General features: G+C 38.8%; 1 protein-coding gene across 2 annotated transcripts in view; it reads left to right on the plus strand.

The window, feature by feature from the left end:
* The first annotated feature begins 696 nt into the window (after positions 1–696).
* ANKRD55 (ankyrin repeat domain 55) overlaps positions 697–19,047 on the plus strand; it is a 92,307-nt gene continuing 73,956 nt past the window's right edge. Inside the window, exons 1-2 of one of the 2 annotated variants that reach the window (XM_019742963.2) lie at positions 697–767; positions 2,447–2,537. In XM_019742963.2, coding sequence (XP_019598522.2) covers positions 2,480–2,537 — 58 coding nt within the window. In that variant the 5' untranslated portion in view covers positions 697–767; positions 2,447–2,479. Of the gene's footprint in view, positions 768–2,175; positions 2,286–2,446; positions 2,538–19,047 lie in introns of those variants that run through there. The other variant, XM_074328934.1, reaches the window with a different exon arrangement.

Here is a 19,047-nt window from a genome sequence, read left to right on the forward strand (position 1 = left end):
TGAAAGCACTGTACTCCCCCAGAAAGCTGTAGGGAACAATTTGTTTCTTGGCTTGTGGCTGCACTCCAATCTCTGGTCAATGGCCTGCCCTTATCTTTGTGTCTCTTATAAGGACACTTGTCATTGAATTTAGGGTCCACTGGGATAATCCAGGATGATGTCAACTCAAGATCCTTAACTTATTTACATATGCAAAGACCCCTTTTCCAAATAAGGTCATATTCACAGGTTCTGAGGATTAGGATGTGGATAAATATTTTTCAGGGGTCTCCACTGAGCCCATTGCACCCTCCCTGAACTTAAGCCTGGAAACTCTCCCCTGGTGGTTGGTCAGCTGGGCACTCATCGGGTTCAGCTCATTTGCTTTTCTCTTCCCAGAGATTGTTGACCTACACTGCTTACTGTCTGAAAACCAATACTGTCAAATATTTTACCCAATTTTCTAGTTGTTTAAGCAGGAGGGTAAATCCAGTCCCTATTACTCCAGTATGCCTAGAAGCAGAAGTTGCACCCAAGAGTGTAAGTTCATTGAGTGTAGAGACCTTTTTCTGTCTTTCTCACAGCTGCACCACCAGTACCTGTAGAAATGAATGGAGCATAGCAATCCTTCCATAGCAACTGATGAATTAATGAACGAATGAATTAAAAAGGAAGTTAATCTAAATCCTTAATTCTTCTCTTGTTTAGGACCAAGTGGCGACAACTCCTTTTACTTCCATCAATTGGATGAGCTTGAGCCATCTCTCCTTAGCTGCATATCTGCTAGAGTAAGTCAGTTTCTTCCCCACTCCACTTTCAGCCCTCTCAGTTTGACTTTCATGGTTAATGTAGAAAATTGGCACTGAGACATGTAAGAGATTTAACTATGGAGTACATTTTGGGTAATAATTTATAAGAAGTAGGTTCTGTCTGTGTTTTAAATAAAAAGAACACAGTGCACCTTTGGGGGAGGGGCAGATATGGGGAAGGTAAAAGAGTACACACTTGTCATAAAGAAATGAGGCTGGACAATGTGTTGGAAAATAAATGATGGTGCACTGAGAAAATCTGAGAGGGAAGAAACTTGTCTATCAAAGAATACAACTTAAAAATTATGTCCGTCCATATCAAAACAAATATGACCACATATGAAAAAAATGGTTTCTAATTTCATTTCCACATTCACACACTAAGTTAAAAAAGAAAACAGTTATTACTATTATCAACAGCATTTATTAGAGCATCTGTTATATGGCTGTTTGACTTACCAAAAAATCTGATTGTGTCTTGAATGTAGAGCTTTGTTAGTTTATTTTGAATTGATCAGATTTGTAATTACAAATATAAAATAATAGACACTTGTTATAATAAGCCTAAAACTACAGAGGTAGATAAAGAACAAGTTAGAAATCTCCTACATTAATTACAATCCCCTGAGGTAACCAATATTCACAGTCCAGTGTGTATCTGTCTATAACTTCTTCAGTGTTCCTATGAACATATATAAACATATTTATAAACACAGTGGGTGGTAGCTGGTTTTATAAAAATGTAAACAAATAAAATATATAACTTGTGTTTTTTTTCATTTAACAATGGATTAGAGGCATCCCACCAGATAAATATATATAGATTCACCTCCGATTTTTTAATCTAGAGTATGAATTTACTATCATTAATTCCACTGTTCCTCAAATGAGGAGCAGTTGATTTACAGGTTTTTGCCACCCAATATAATAGTGCACTAAACATCCTCGTGATTGCAGACTGTTTTAACTTTATCGTCATGGATATCTGAGCCTTGAAATATAACCATTCAAATGCCACTTCCTTCCCCTCATCCTTCCTGTCATTGGGAGAACGGGACTGAAGGGAAACTGAAGATGAGCTGTAAAAGCCGATAATGACTCCATACAGCACATGGCCAGCAGCCTCCTGCTACAATATTTACGTCCTATTCCATTGAGATGGCACTCTGTGCTCACATGACCCAAATGCAGTTCTCACTCCACCAAGAACACAGCCGAATCCGAGCTGCATTGGCAGCTTTGCACATGCTCCGTCTGGCCCTATGAATCCTCACCCATTGAGATTTCTTTTGGTTTAAAGCAACATTCCAGCTGCTGAAGCTCTGTGACCTTGAGTGTTTTCCTGGCCAAGATCCAAGGCAGGTGCCCGCCCCCCCATACTGTTTTTTCAGGGTTTAAGCATTTTTGTATATTTGTTTAAGGGTGGAGGGTGCACAATACTTACACACAGGTACAGCTGATGAATGAGGCCATGAGAAGTAACTATTTTCCTGGCAGGTATTACACGAATAATATTTACCTATTTCTATCATTTGCCTTGACAACAAGCTGCAGCCCTCGTGCACTTTTAATTCTCAAACAGAGGTCTTGGCAAGTGAAGCTGTTATCTGACGGTTGTGTTGACTATAATGTGTGAGATGGTGTTTTCTTTTCTCTAGAGACCTGGATGCTTTTTGCCATTCTGATGGTAAATGATGAGACAAGCAACCATGGATTTCAGCACTCCATCTGTGTTTGATCAGCAAAAAGGTAAAAATGCTGCTTTAACATAGCCTTTGTTTTTTCACATCTTTAGTCCAACAGTAGGAATTTTGCAGTTGTAAGGGGAGATGAGAGGGTGTGTGTGTGTGTGTGTGTGTGTGTGTGTGTGTGTGTGTGTGTGTGTGTTGGGGAAAGAGGATTTCACATAGAAAACAAACCTGTTCTAAATAAGCTTATTGTCTGTTTGTCTTGTTAAAGTGCTCCTACCTACAAATTTTGAAAATTGAGTTTCAAGCACACCAGCCATTTCAGATAGTATAATCTTTATTCTCATTTGTTTTTTTTCTTTTCAAGTCTTTTAAATAATATAAAAAGAACAAATCATGTATCTCTTTTCAATCTATTGATCTAATATCTCATTGCCATGGTTTCATAAATATCTCTTGATTTCCTTCACAAATAGATGTTGCTCAAATTTACTCTGTAGTTGAGATATTATTTCATCTGTGGTTGTGTAATGACCTATCACTATGTTATCATTTGCAATGACAGGATATATCTTTCTTAATCATAATATCCAGAGTAGAGGTAATTTTCCCCATGAAAAAATTGCTGTGAAATTGACCCATCCTTATAGAAAACATGTATTCAGCCATAGTCTCATTTTACATACGAAGTGTGTATATATACATATACATAATACCTATGTGTAATTATGCATTTTTTTCTATGCATGTGCAGGAAATTCCTATTCTGTAAGTGTAATAAATATTTTTAGAATATATTTTTAAATATCTGATATTTCAACCACTTTCTATAATCTCTTAGTATTCTTCAGGATCCTAAGGTCCTTTGGTCATTTACTTGTTTTGGCTACAACATAAAAATGGTGGTTTGTGAAAGCCTCATTAAGAAAATTCACTGCTTCCTTATTTTTCCCTTGTCTTGCTCTAGACCATAACATGTTTACTACCCTTTAAGCTGTATCTGGTTTCATGAGTGAATTATTGTAACTCAGCGTTTTCTCAAATAATAGATTTACATTTAGACTTCTGAGTAACTATATGTATGTGTGTATTATATAGTTTAATGTTCAATTTGATTTCCACTCATTTTGAACAGTGTGTGTGCGCACATGTGTGTTTGTGTGTGCCTTCCAAATGTGCTGGTTCACACTGTGTTTGGATATGAACACCGTGGAGAAAGTGATTGTTACAGCTGTGCCCACCACCATCCTCTCCCCTTTGTACATTTTGTATCACTGATGGCAATCAGCAAAAGTGAAAATATGCCTACATCCAAAGACCTCATACTGGCTTTAAAAAATGGCATTGTTGAGCTATGCAATCCAGAGGAACACAATGGGTTTATTTTTTAAGACTAAGTTGGGGGAGCGGGAACTGACTGCAGAAAACTAGTTCTTCATAATGAATTCATCTGTTCCTGTGCGTATCTCCTAACAAACCTGAGCCCAAACATAGTTAAAATGTTACTGTGCAATATTTATTTTCTCCTAGTACCTTTCATATAAACAATTCACAGCAATTCCTCCATCCTAGGCTTAATTCTTTCCCAAGTAAGTTAACCCTTTTCCTGCCATTTCTGTCTCTAGTTCTCAGTCCTTTCTCTCTAGAGGTGTTGTGGTTTGGTGGCAATAGCATGGGCCACATAGGTTGGAATGGAAGATCAGCTCTTTCTAAGCTGTGTGACCTTAGTAAGTTACCTAAACTCTCTGAGCCTTAGTTCCCTCAGCAATAAAATGGAGGAAATGATGCTTGCCTAGCAGGGTTGTTGTGAGAATCTAAAATAATATATAAAAAAAAAAGCACCTGTCACATTGCCTAATGTGCAATGTACTTTCAAATTGTGGCTGTTTTTGCTATTGTTATTGCTATTATAATTATTACCATCCTGGACTGTGAGTTCTTCGAGTGCAAAAGGTATTCGTCTTTCAATTTCCAGCTTGAATTTAGCAGTTTTCAGAACAAATGAGGACTTAGTTAATGCTGGTTGACTGGATTACATTATTTTTTTTTCTTTTAGACCTCCAGGGTACCACTTAGAGCAACCCCTAGAATAATAATTAACTAAATGATATCTGAATAGCTCTATTAACTCACTAACCCTTCTATCTTGTTAAAATCATGAAAGGTCTTAATAGATTTAGACCATTATATAGACTGTAAATAACATATTGTTGGGAAACCATGTGAAGTGACTTTTCTTTCAAAAAGTTGAGTGTGGGGCTTTAATAGAGGGTTTTCCATGAATTCTGAGTGTCTGGGGAATCAAAACTCTGGTGACCACTGGCTTTTTATGTAGACGTTGACAAAAGACGTTACATCGGGAAGAACCTTAGAAGTCATGTAATCCACTGGTTCTCAAACTTGGGCACACATCAGAATCACCTGGACAGATTCTGAAAATGCTGATTCCCGGGCCTCACTCCTGGAGATTTCCATTTAATTGCTGGGCCATGACTTGACAAAAGCATCTCAGGAAGTTCTAATGAACAGCAAATACGGAAAACCACGCATCCAATCCATCCCCCTAACATCTCAGGTGGGGAAAGTAAAGCCCGGACAGGTTAAAAGCTGGGGTTTAATAATAATAACATGCAGCTAATTAGTAAGAGAAGCCTGAGACCCAAGAGCTCTCTACCAGAGAGCAGAACAATAGTAAGCTTCTTTTCATGGGCAATCTCTGGCCCTGACAGCTACTCGGGGTGGGGGTGGGGGTCAGACAGCTCTAGAGAATGGTTAGCATTGGACACTTGAAAAATATTAGGTTGGTGCCAAAGTAATTGCGATTTTTGCAATTACTTTTAACCTTTTAAATCGTAATTACTTTGGCACCACCCTAATATAATACATAATGACCTTCAGGGCCCAAACAACGTGGATTTGGTAAGTCTGAATCCCTCTAACTTCCCTTTTCTGTATTTCTCTCTACATTGTGCATCTAGGTAACAAGATATCCTGCCTAGGGATCCATAAACATTTGCTCAAGTCCTGTCTGTCCTCTTCCCCGTTGCATGAACTTATACAAACTGATCTCTTCATCTGTAAAATGTGGATAATATTATGTATTCGCAGGGCTGCTGGGAGGCTTAAAGATCAGCTTTTCTGACTGGCCGAGGGGATTAGGACCATGTTTCTGGCTCACTTGGTGAAATTATGAGGGAGGATGCCTGACTCCTTAGCGATCTCCATTCCCGCATGGTGCTTTTTGCTTTCACCATAGCAACGTCCCTTCTGGTCCCACGTGTTCTTCCTGGCTTTCTTCCCTCTCAAAGCCCGCAAGCAGGAAAGGACCTGTAGTAAAATCATTTACTACAGAACACGGAGGTTCCTACTGAAACTGAGATGTTCTGTAACTGAAGAGATTTGCATTTTGAGCTTTGTCTCCCATTATGGAAAGACAAGTTTCACTGTGCCTGAGGAAGAACACCAGGCCTTAGAGAAAATGGAGTGAGAAGTGTGGTCCGAAGGGCCTCACCCACCCCTGGCCCTGCCCAGGTTCTGTGAAAAATGTGTTTGCTGAGCAGGGTATGTGCAGGCACCTGCGGGGGCTGGGGCCCACCCTCACCGGTTTTTCTCAGGTAGAATTGTTGAGAGAATAAGAGTAGGGGCTCAACCTTTCAGCCCAGATTAATACCATGCATTGGTGTCCTAGGTGCTGTAAGAAATTACCACAAACTGGGTGTTTAAAACAACAGAAATGTATTCTCTTACAAGTCTGGAGGCCAGAAGTATAAAATCAAGATGTCAGTAGCGGGTGTGCTTCTTCTGGAGGCTCTAAGGAAGAATCCTTCTTTGCCTCGTCCAGCTTCTGGCTGCTTCTGGCCTTATTACTCCAGTCTCTGCCTTCTCTGTGTGTGCCTCTCTTCTGTGCATCTCTGTCTTCTGTGTGTCCTCAAAACTCCCTTTGCCTCTCTGTTAGAATGCTATATGTGATTACATTTAGGGTCCACCCAAATAATCCAGGATAAACCGCTATTCTCAATATCCTGAACTTAACCACATCTTTTGACATATAAGGTGATATTCACTCTTTTGCCATATGAGGCAATCACGGTTTCAGGGGATTAGGGCGTGGGTATATCTTCAGGGTTACCATTCAGCCTGCTACATGGCATGAAAAGAGGTCAAATCCCTTCTCAGAAAGCATGCAGCCTTGTGACTTAGTTTTTGGTAAAATCCATTCTTATTTAAGCTGGAAGGAAATTTGGTATTTGGGACTGGGGTGGAGAGGGTATCTATTTGGTGCAGACTCTGTGCAGACATAGATTATATCGTGATAAGAACTAATGTTTACCGAGTACTAAATAGAGCCAGGCTTTGTGCCAAGCACTGTACATAGACTAGCTCATTTAATCCTCACATCCATCCCACTATTATTTCTACCCGTTTACCAGTGAGGAAATTCAAAAAAGGTTATGACTTACCCAAGGTAACCACAAGACAAAATGGCAAACCTGAGATTTAAGCTGAAACCTGCTGGACTTCAAAACCTGTGTTCTTCCTAGTACAGTACTCTGCCTTGAGCAACCATAAATTTTAATGAAGAAATAAGACAGCAACAAAAACTCAAATTAATGACCGATATATTTTCACAATCAGGCTGTTATTTCATCGTGTTATGGATTTTTAAAGCTCCTGTATGCAAACATACTGGTTTTAATCTCCAACTTTTCTTCTAAAATGGGAATGCTAGACAAAAAGAATTGAGTATGCACCAATTTGCTCTTTGCTGAAAAGGCAAAAGTTAGAATTCTGGTGTGTCAACCAGATGCCTCCAAAGGAAGAATAAGCAGGTTTTGAAAGGGGCTTGGGAAGAGAGCAGAAAAAAGGCAGGCAAAGGAGCTAGAAAAGAGGGAATGATTTGGGCCCAGTGAGTGATTTTAAGTTCATAGGAACACTGAGAATTCTGCGGTTGATTTTCAGGTTGATGGTCCAGACAGAGGAAGACTAGCAGGCAGCTGACCAATTCACAGATTTAGAAGTATATTCACTATTGCTTTGGTAAAAAGCTCAGCCTTCTCCCTCTCTTGGCCAAGAAAAATGAGCAGAAGGCAAAAGGGAGATGGGAGAAGAATTCTTTCTCCAGTGCTCTTGCCCACTCAAAACCATGCCTAGGCAAACATGTTTGCTGGAATCCTACCTACCCCTCCCCTTTCTCTGCCTCTTTTTTGTGCTGCCCTTTTCTAGCACACAGGAACCTCCCTCTCATCAACTATCTTCTGAGAACAGTTGTGACAAACCGGTTCACTCCTGGCCCCTCTCATGGACCTAGCTAGAGCTAAGCCTCAGACTGATCTTATCCAAACAGCTTCCATTCACAGCCTTAGACAGCTCCACTGTTGGGAATGGGGCCTCTTGCCCAAGTATGTATCCCAAGAAGGAGGATATGGGAGTGGTATGCAGAGGGAATGAGGGCCCACCTGGTCAACCAGATCTCCAGAATCAACCTGATGTTGTATCCCACAACATGGTCAGATCACCTTCAGAAGGCAAACCCTCAACTCAGCCCCTTGTCCCAAAGTCATCTGGGTCACCACACTGAGTTATTCCTATCATCTCTATTCATAAATTCCACATTTCTTTAACAATTATTAAGCAACTATGTTGGATAACTGATATCCATGGATTTTTCCCTTTGATACATCCATTTGGATGCAAAGATATTTTAAATGAAAGCCACTGAATTTGTAGCTGTTTTTGTTATCAAGCAAGTTTGAAACAAACATCTCGCCCATCTTCAAATATGGGACAAGGTGAGGGTCTAGATGCACTAAGGTCCAAGGTTGGTGTAAAAGATGGTTATGAGCTAGACACCATCTTGCAGAAAGACCACATCCAACTAGGATGTCACATGTTGAGCACACCTATAACTCTCAAGAAGCCTGTCGATCATTCAATGCAAAGTGTTTGCTGATTCTGAGAATTCACTTACATTACATCATGAATGAGCTCAGATTTTCTGATTTATCTCTTAAAATCATGGCGGTTTTACCCTAACATTAACTTTAAACTTGTAAATAGGTTTGTGTACTTAGTAAGGGCCTTTAGTTTGTTTTTTCTTTGTAAAACTTGAAAATAGCACTTGCTCATTGATGAGGGTATTCTTCTTTTATTGGGTGTATTGGGGTAGGGAGTGAAGGAAAAATGTCCCACTCTACAAAGGAAATACTTCCATTTCTAAACATGTCCTCAGAATTTTAAAATACACATACATAATATTTAATAGTATTCTAATTTTTTTTAACTTTTTGTTTGAAAATAATTTTGAACTTAAAGAAATATAAGAATCATATACAGAACACTTGTATATTTTTTACCCAGATTTACCTAATATTAACATTTTACTCTATTTGCTTTATTGTTTGCTCTTTCTCTATCTGTGTTTCTCTCTTCCTCTCTCTCTCTCTCTATGTGTGTGTATATACAGAGGGTGCCAAAAATTGTATACACATTTTAAGAAAGGAAACAACTGTATTAAAATTACACTGATGGTAACCACTTTGAGCACCTCTTGTAATTGCAAACGTCAAACGTGACTTGTATTTATCTTTTGTTACCGGTATATATTGAGTATTACAATTTTAATACAGTTTTTTCCTTTCTTAAAATGTGTATACACCCTCTATATACACAATGTGTTTATGTGAATACATAGAGATGATAGATAGATAGATAGATAGATAGATAGATAGATAGATAGATAGATAGATAGATAGATGTCCTTATCTATGTGTGTACTTTAATCTGTCTACATTTCAATTTTGTCTGTTGACTCAAAAATGTCTTTTACAGCATTTTTCTTCCCTGTATAGGATTCAGTCTAGAATTAGGTATTACATTTCATTGTCATATCTTAGTATCCTTTAATTCTAGAACATTTCCACGACTATCTTTGTCTTTAATGACATTAACATTTTAAAAATTATACTCTCTCTTTTTTTTTTTTTTTAAATACTTAATTCCTCCTGCTAACTACTGAGTTTGTCTGATGCTTCCTTATGATTAGATTTAGAGTATGCATTCCCAGCCAGAATACCACATGGGTGATGCATCCATCTCAGGTTAGTATAATATGGTTTAAATTTTTTAAAATGGTAATTTGAAGCTACTGATGTTAACGCTATTAGATGTTGACCAGTTCTTACAGAGCTTTTAAAATATTGGAATTCTTTTTCCTCCTTAACATCACCTTCTCCAAAATATTCAAGCGATACAAAAATGAATTCAGTACAGAAAGTGTTATATTCTCTTAGCTAGCAAAAGGCTCTGTTCTTCAGAGTCTCTAAGCCCCAGCCTGTGCCTAGCCTCTTAGCTGCCAAGATGGACCCATGGCAACTCACCTTCCACCCTAGGGCTGGGGGTAGCTTACAAAAGGAAACAGAGAGTTCAAACCAAGACTATTAACCAGTATCAATAATCAGAAGAAAAGCAATAATTCTGGTTTATTAAGCAGCTCCCATGTGCCAGGCACTGTGCTAAACTCTATTCCTATTATCTCACTTGATCCTCAACATAGCCTATGAAATACATCCAATTTCCAGTTCATCTGAGTTTATATGACTTGCCCAGGGCTATACAGGTTAAGGGCAAAGCTGCCTTTTTAACTCTTGCTTCTGACTCCCCAGAGCTCCTCACACTCCCCTTAACCACCAAGTTATACTTTCTGGATTCTTATAGCCCACCCCTTCAATATCTTCATGACCCCTGGCACAAGAAGGAAAAGAAAAGCAATTGTGGTTATATTTACTCAGGCTGGGCCAGCTCCCTCGAGCTGGGCTTTCCTTTGCAATGAACCCTGCCCAACAGGCTCAGCTCAGTGAAAACTGGCCTCTTCCAGAGTAGGGGAGGATCCAATCTCCATGGCAGCGTGCCTTTGGAGCAAAGAAGGGCACCAACATCCTAAGAGGAGGAGTAGGTTAAAAGGGTGGGATTACACTGGAATGTGACCTCTGGAATTGATGCGATGGGAACTGGAGATTTGCAAAGTCAGGGCTTGGGTTCCATCACAGAAACTTCCAAAGGCAGGTTCTTTATCATTTTCCTATTCAGTCCGTTTGTTCTATGGAGCAACAAATTGATGTTTTTCCAAGAGAGAGTTCAGAGAACCCCAACCCTGTAACAAAGGTCACACATAAATGGCAGTTGATAAAAAGGGAAAATAATTAGTTTAACTTTGACATCCTGTGCTTTGATCCTGAGTAACCTTGAGATCATTCCTTTGCTCTCTAACTCACCACAGCAAATCAGAACACAGTCTGGTATTTAAAAAAAAATTTTAATTATTTTTAAGAACCGTGAGAAGGACATCTGAAATTCACCTGCATTGACACTTTTATCCTTCTGATTACTTAGTGCTATTCAAAAATGGGTCCTAGAGTTTTGGCCGCAACTCTGCTGACTCAGCGTGGACCCCTGAACATAGAAAGGAGTGGAGATGGGCTCAGAGGAGTCTGGTTTTAGGTGTTCACAGCAGAAAGTAATTTAAGGATCAGTTCTGGGTGTTTTGCCTCAGAATAATAGTACTTATAGAATTGGAAGGAATCCCAGTGAAATGTAATCCAACTCCCTCACTTTTTATATGTGAAACTGAGACACAGAGGGATTAGCGGTGATGTGGTGTAGTGAACTATAATGGCTGCTGGAGCCAAAGTGTGAGGTTGAAGTCCCAGTGCTGCCACTTGCTGTGTGACCCAGCTGTTTAACATCTCCATACCTCACTTTCCTAGCTTGTACATTAAAATGCTGCCACTACAAAGAATTGCTTATAAAGATTGAATTAATGAATATATATGAAGCACCTGCAACCATGCCTGGCCCATAGTAATCACTCAGTAAGTGCTAGTAGTGGTGGCAGGATTGTTATGAAGATGGTGATAACAGTCCTCAGAGGATTTTTTGTAAAGATCTAATGAAGTAATACATACAAAGCACTGGGAACCATGCGTGGCCCAGAGTCATCACTTAGCAAGTGCTAGTGACTCTTACAAATGACTTACCTAAGGTCACATGGGCCATGAGTCTTTCCAGATCAAGACAACATCCACCCCTCAAGCTATATACCCCTCTGTACTGAATTCATGGCACAGCACCCCCTTTTTAATCTGGAGATTGGAAGGGACCGAATTTGCCTGAGCAAGAAAACCACATCAGAAGGAAAATAATTTTCCAGGGAAGCTCATAGGCCTTAGAGTGCTTCTACTTTCCCTTTCCTCTCTTTCTGGTATTTGTCTTCTAAGATTTGCCTTCTAGATAAAAGTCTTCCTTTTGCACAACTGTTAGCTTCCACTCTCCGTGCTGGTACCAGACAGATTTCTAGACTCTATGCTATTCTAGGAATATATCTAGTTTTGACACAGAACCTCACTTTTTAAATTGCTAGTTTCATAATGTTTTACTATTTGATAGAAAAAACCTCTTTAAGTGCTCTCTTTTATTTTTTATTTTTTTCAATGTTATTAGATATTCTTACCCATTTTTTTGTTTCCTCTTTTTGTTTTTGCTTTTGGAATGATAATACATTCAAACACTTTCTTCTGTTATACCCTTCAATAAAGTTCTGTAGTTTTTCTCATTAAGATTCTGAATATATATTCCTGGGTATTTTATATTTTCACTGTAATAAGTTATTTCCAATGTAAGGAGGAGTTACCTTCTTCCTTATATTATTTAATATAGAACTATCTAGTATTATATTTAGAACTGACTAACTTAATTAGATTTTATTACTTCTAATTATTCTGTGGTTAATTCACCTGTGTCATCTTGGTCAGCTGGACTAGTTTCAAATTCTGCTCTGCTACTTAATAGCTGTGCAAAATTGGGGAAATTACTCTCTGGTTTGTAAAACTTCAATTTCCTCCTCTGTGAATGGGGCAAAAGATATCACCTACTTCATAAAATTGTTGAAACAAATAAATAGCCAATTCAAATGAACCAGTTAGGGCAGTGCATGGAACATGAGTCATCTGTAAATGGTAGCTATTATTATAATAGTTTTGCTCTTTCTTTATGAATAGCATCTCATTTCTTTTTGCCTCATATCTTATTGTGTTAAAGTTTCTCTTATTTCTTTCTGTGTTGCTTTGCTATTAGGTGTGATATTTGCAGTTGATTTGAAAGAAATGTACTTAATTATATTAAGAATGTCATCTTTTATTCTTAGACATTTAACATTTTCTAGCAAGAGATAAATCAAATGTTATCAAATACCTTTTTATTCTTTACTTTTATAATCATGTATTTCCCCTTTGCTCTATCGGTGTAATATATTTTATTAATAGATATCTTAAAATCAAACATCCTTACGATCTGATAGAATTTAATTTAAAACTTAGAATTCTGTGTTCACAAATTGAACTTGTCTGTAGGTCCCCCTGTGTGTGTGTCTTTACAGTTTATGCTAGCCTTAGAAAATAAATTAGAAACACTTCACTCTTTTTCTATGCTTTTAAAAGAGCATTTTAAAAGAACTCACTCAACCTCACTTAAGAATCTTATGCTATTACTACCAACTTTTCATTCTCCCTGGTGTGTAACCAACTCTTCACGGATGTGTTTCACATTTTGGATTAATGTGTAAAGTTTATTTTTGCCACAAATGACTATAAACTCTAGCACAGTGATGTCTGCCAGGCAGAATGCTGAGCCAAACACATGTGCAATAAAATGGAGAGAAGGGGACAGCCTGCTGTGAGGAAGAGAGAGTGGAATGTGGAATGTCTGTGACCCAGCACCATAAAGGGTCACAAGTTCACTGAAAGCTTTGCTGCTGAGTGAGCAGGTAGTTGTAGACAACTGCATGTGGGTCAGAGGGTAGAATCTGAGGCCTGACAGCCTGCAGCCTTATCTGAGTTTCACCAATTTCTACCTGTGTGGCTTTGAGTAAGCCGTTTTCCTGCCCCATCCATAAAATGGGAGTAATTGTGGTGTTTATCACGCCTGCCTCACAAGGTGACAATTAAATGAGCTGATTTATAGAAAGAGCTTAGCACACACAGTGCCTGGTGCACAATAAGCACAACGTAAGTGTTGACCGTCCTTAATGATGGTTATTCAGACAGTGACGCAGTGCTGAAAAGACCCCTGTGAGCAGAGCGCTAATGCTTTCATAGCTGTAGAAGTGATTGCGTGTGGGGCAGTTTTTACTAACTTCAGGGTTATTCTAAACGTACTACTTCAAACATATTACTAAAAATTCTAGAATTCAAAACTGTGCAGGAAACACAAAAAAGCTAAGTAAGAACCTCGACTGTGGACAGACCAGAAGACTCTATGGAATGTGACTGAGGTGCACTTTGGCCACCTCCCCAAGTTCATGTGTACAGAACTATAGAGAGGGTCGTCTTGGGGTCTTTGCTCCCCGAGCCACAGTTTCAGTGAATGGGCTGTAGAAGGAGCTGCCTGGTAAGGCTGCCACGACAAATTTGCAAGGAAAGAGAGAAAATCCAAGGATTGACTATTTCGAATAAAATTGTGACTTACAAAAATCAGTTAAAATTCTGTATTAATTATAATTAAATGTTAACAAATAAATAATTATAAGGTTCCATGGGGATGACCTTTCTGATTATAAAAACAATGAAATGCATATTTTATATGCAACATCCATAGATTTTGACTATATAAACATTGAAAACGTCTTTTTCAAAAACCAACTAAAACAAACTGAGAATGTAAGTGGCAAACAAGGAAACGTAACTGTGACATAGATATTGGATAAAGAATTGGTGTAGTTACTGTATAGAAAACTCTTTCAAATCAATTAGATAAAGACAAATACCTTGACATAATAAAATGTAAAGGACACCAATAAATAATTCATCAAAGGGCCATAAGGATATGAAAAAAGTTCTCTCTCTGGAACAATAAACAATAAAAGAAATGGCCGTTGAAAACAATATACTATGCTCCTTTCACATCAGTATTAATTTAAAAAAACTTAATGCACAGTGTCATTAAGGATGGGGTGAAACTTGTACTCTCAAGCACTGGTTGGGGAGGGTTCAACCTCTCTGGAGGGCAATTTGACAGACTCAAATCCATTGACTCCCAAGTTCACTTTTAGGAATGTGTCCAAAGGAAATAATCACAGATGCACCAAAGGACATATATGCAAGAATGTTATAGCATTATTTAGAATAGCAACAGAATTTATAATTGCTCCAAAAAGAGAAACAATTTAAATGTCCAATAATAAGAGAATTGATTAAATTAGTTATGCTAAGTTCAGTCACTGGGATTTAATGCCACATTCTATTAATATAAATAGTAACATTTTCAAATCTTACCTTATGATGTGGGAAAATATTTATGATCTAATGTTAAGTGAAAAAGAGCAAAAATGAAAATATGTACAGCATGATCTTATTTTTGTAAAGAACAAATATATAAGTGTAACGCCAGCATAACGCTCAGAACTGTGAGTGATTAGCTGTTACAGCATTAAAACATCTCCAAACCTTCCAGTCGGTAGGAATTGCCTGATCCTCACCCCACAGATGATTCTCCAGGAATACACACACTATCCACAATCCAGTGGCTAAAAATGATTGGCCCCACCTCAGCTGTTAGGCCTGCCTCCATCCTGATGGGGGCTCTGACAAACCAGTTATTGTGTCCCACTGATATCACCCTAGATATTATTATGGAAGGGGATTTCAGGGCAGGGCAGCAGGGAACAGAGATGTACTTAATAAATGAGTAATAAATTGGCCTTGGTGTTAGCAAACCTCACACTGGATCTCAGAAAATTGTAGTCATTTTCTTCAGGTCCTATCATGTGCTCCAATCTATAGAAAGATCACAGTGTGGGAGATTTGGGATTTGCATCACTAACTTGGTCCTCCCCAGCAGCAGCCACTGCCCATAAATTGTAGCCACAGGCATGAGACCATTGTCCTAATACCCAAGGGTACTACCCACCTCAGGCTGTAGCATCTTCCAGAATTTTCTCCCTCCTCTTCTTTGCCTCCTGGCCTCCAGGATGTTTGGACCTTTTCATCCCTTTGTTTGTTCCTTGGAAACTTACTTTCTCTTTTACATGACCTGTGGGTTGGGTTACCACTCATTTTCAGCCATGTCCATTCTGGGTACAGGATGGGATCAGGAGACAGTTCAGGTTTTGAGGAGGAAAATGGAAAGGGCAGAGGCTGAAAACTACACACTCTGAAGCAACCAGACCCTTCAGGCTTCCAAGCTTCCCCTCCTGCCAGCACCTCTCCTCACTCCTGCATCATGTTCCACAGGTGGATGGGGAACAGAGGCTACGGGACAGAAGTTGGGTAGAAAGGAAGCCCATTCTGCCACATAAGTCAAGTGCATACAACACACCAGCATCTTGATGGTGATTACCTTTGAGTATATATTTTCTTCTTATCTGTATTCTCATAATTTTTATAATCCAAAGGAGTATATAAAATAATATATAAGATGACAGGTCAAGTACATCAAAATATTAGGGGATAGCACTCAGTGTATCAGTTTTTTTAAGCTCCCAAGGTGATTCTAATATATAGCCAGTGTTGAGATCCAGGGATGTAGTCAACCTCTCATTTTACAAAATAGACAACTGAGTCCAGAGTGGTTCACAGTAAAACACTTAGCTAACTTCTTCATTGTTCATAAAGAGAATTCTTTATGAGATTCAGATTTAAGTCAAATCTCTTAGTTTCTGAGAAGTCATTTCTATTGTCACTTTTTAAAGATTTTTATTAAAATGTAGCTAATATACAATATTATATTAGTTTCAGGTGTACACCATAGTTATTCAATATTTATATATCTAAAGAAGTGATCACTGTAAGTCTAGTAATCATCTGACACCATACAACATTGTTACAATATTATTGACTATTCTCTATGCTGTACATTACAACCCCATGACTTATTTCTGTTGTTACTCTCTTAGACCTCACAATATTAAATGCTCAGAGTGCTGGTGATATAGTTTAAATCAGCCTTACTTAAACCATATATCCATAATACTTGAGAGTTGAGAGAAACTGTTCACTTACTTCAACTCTATTTAAAATGCTAGTGATATTCCTTATAAAATTGTCTAAAGTAGCAGAAGACTTCTTCTTCCATCACTTTTCCTAACTCTACTCCCAAGGATTATGAGGAACGAGCCTTCATTTTATATATCTTCAATTTGCCAATTGGAAAAGAATGTGCAAAATCAAATCAATGAACACATATTTATCAAATAAGAATCACATATCCCACACTACTCTAGCTTCTATTATCTAATGTTAAGAATTTTTTTTTCTGTAATAAAGGCAAAGCCATGCTGACAAAATTCTAGTGTGGTCACATGACAGTTGATTATTCACTAGGTTGGGTTTTATTCTCTGCCTTTATAAAGCAGCAGTGAATCCAAGGCTGATTCCAGCAACAGCCCCAGTGTCATGAGAAGTGATTCCATTTGAATTGTGTTCAAGCATCTTTAGGAACCCATGAGACAGCCTTCCAGCAGCTACTGTTGATCTGACTGTGGACAGAAGGCACACATGGATACTTTACAGGCTCAACACAATTTTAAAGAAAATTTAAAGAAAGGAGAGATCCTATCCAATCTAGGAATGAATTGTTGACAACGAGGAAGGCAGGAGAGTCAAGACAATGAGGAACTCTGTGGAAGGCCAGCTGATAGAACGTGGATGCACCAGAGCTTTAGGAGCAATGAGAAGCTAAAGGACTGCAGAGAGATAAACTTGTTTAATCTCTGACACTTGGACCAGCCACCCCAGTTACATTCGCTTTCTTAAACTAGTTTCAGGAGATCAAGGCACTAGGGGCAGTTTTACAAGTAGCCACAATAGAGGGCCACTAGGAAGATGCTGTTTAGAAGACCCAAGGAAGACCCCTCCTTCCCCAAATCCCTCCCAGCCCAATAGTCATTGTTCACAACAATAGGTGATTCATTATTTGGTTCTCACAAATGTGAGAAAGACAGAATGCCAAGCAGGAAAGGAACCTCAGAGGCCAACCTCTACTCACTGCAGGTTATCTCTTCCTTCAAGAGCATCCTGAGCCGTGTTTGGTGGGAACCTGCTTAAACATGACTAGTGATAAGGAGCATGCTAGCTCACAAGATAGTCCCTTCCAGTTCTGAACAGCTCTAGTCATTCAAAATTTTATTTATGCCAATGTCTACCCAGCAGAACTGGTTCTGCCCTCTGGCTCTACGAAAAACAAGTCTAAACTCTCTTTCAACTTTTTAAATATTTAAAAACAGCTGTCGTGTACAACTGAGTCTGCTCTTCTTCAAACTAAACAAGTCCTGGTTTTTCACTTATTCCTCACCTTCCAAAGTCCCCCGTTAAAATGGCAAATACTGGGGCAGCCGGTTAGCTCAGTTGGTTAGAGTGCGGTGCTCTTAACACGGTTGCCAGTTCGATCCCCTCATGGGCCACTGTGACCTGCACCCTCCACAACTAGATTGAAACAGCTGCTTGACTTGGAGCTGATGGGTCCTGGAAAAAAACCCTTAAAATAAATAAAACTTAAAAAAAAATGGTAAATACCTAGGGTATTTCTGGACAGTTAAAAAGGTAGGTGGAGTCATATATTTGATCCAGAAGAAAGCAAGGGAGAACAGAGAAAGGGTGGTCGAAATAACAATACTTGACTTACTTTTCAATTTCCAAAGGCCAGCTAGGCCAGCACAATCCTTCATAAACTTTATTTAAGACTCACACCTTCCTAATTACCAAAAAACTACTTGACACAATAGTTTAAGGAGATTTCTACAAGACTCCAACAGGTGAGATGATCCACTGAACATGCAAACTAAATCAATCAATCTATTGTACACATACTGAAAGCCCTGCCCTATGCACTAAAGATTGAGGTCTTACTTTTTAAGAATTAGTATCATTAAAATGAAAGTGCATTCTGTGTGCATTCTAGAGAGGCATCATTACCGAAATTCAACACAGCATGCTTCTTAAAACAGCAAATTCCATTCCCCAGCCCCCACCTCCCCGCCTCCTCCTTCCAGTAGAGACGCTAACTGGAATGGCATTCACAGGTCAGGAGAATCAACCCGACGAACAATGCTGAGAGTCAAAGACGTGCAACATGTGTTGCATCACAAATCTGGTTATGAAGAAACGTCTGATTGTGACCAGATATTTACCCTTGAGATAATATTGTTGGGAGACTTCCTCCCCAAAGAAAAAAATTCCTTCTTTGTCACTCCCATGGCATGAAGGTTGCTTTGAGCATTTGTGCTCTCAGCTGTACATGCAGAAAGCTTGGAGCTATGTTTCTCTTTAAAATGTTACAACGAAACTCTTTTTCCTCCGCCTATATGACTGGCACTTTATAAAAACACTCTTAAAGCCTCAGTCAAAGCACCCTGAGGGACTGGAGGAGAAAACAGAAGAAATAGTAAAATGGTTCAGCTCACAAAATCTCTGCTGCCTGCTAAGGAAGGAAAAGGGTCTCATTAAGGGGAAAGAAAACAGAAGTTCCTCTTCATGTCAAAGACGTAATATTGATAACAATAATTGACGTGGTCTGAATACTTACTC

Source organism: Rhinolophus sinicus, linkage group LG03 (genome assembly GCF_036562045.2).
Source record: "Rhinolophus sinicus isolate RSC01 linkage group LG03, ASM3656204v1, whole genome shotgun sequence".
NCBI lineage: Eukaryota > Metazoa > Chordata > Mammalia > Chiroptera > Rhinolophidae > Rhinolophus > Rhinolophus sinicus.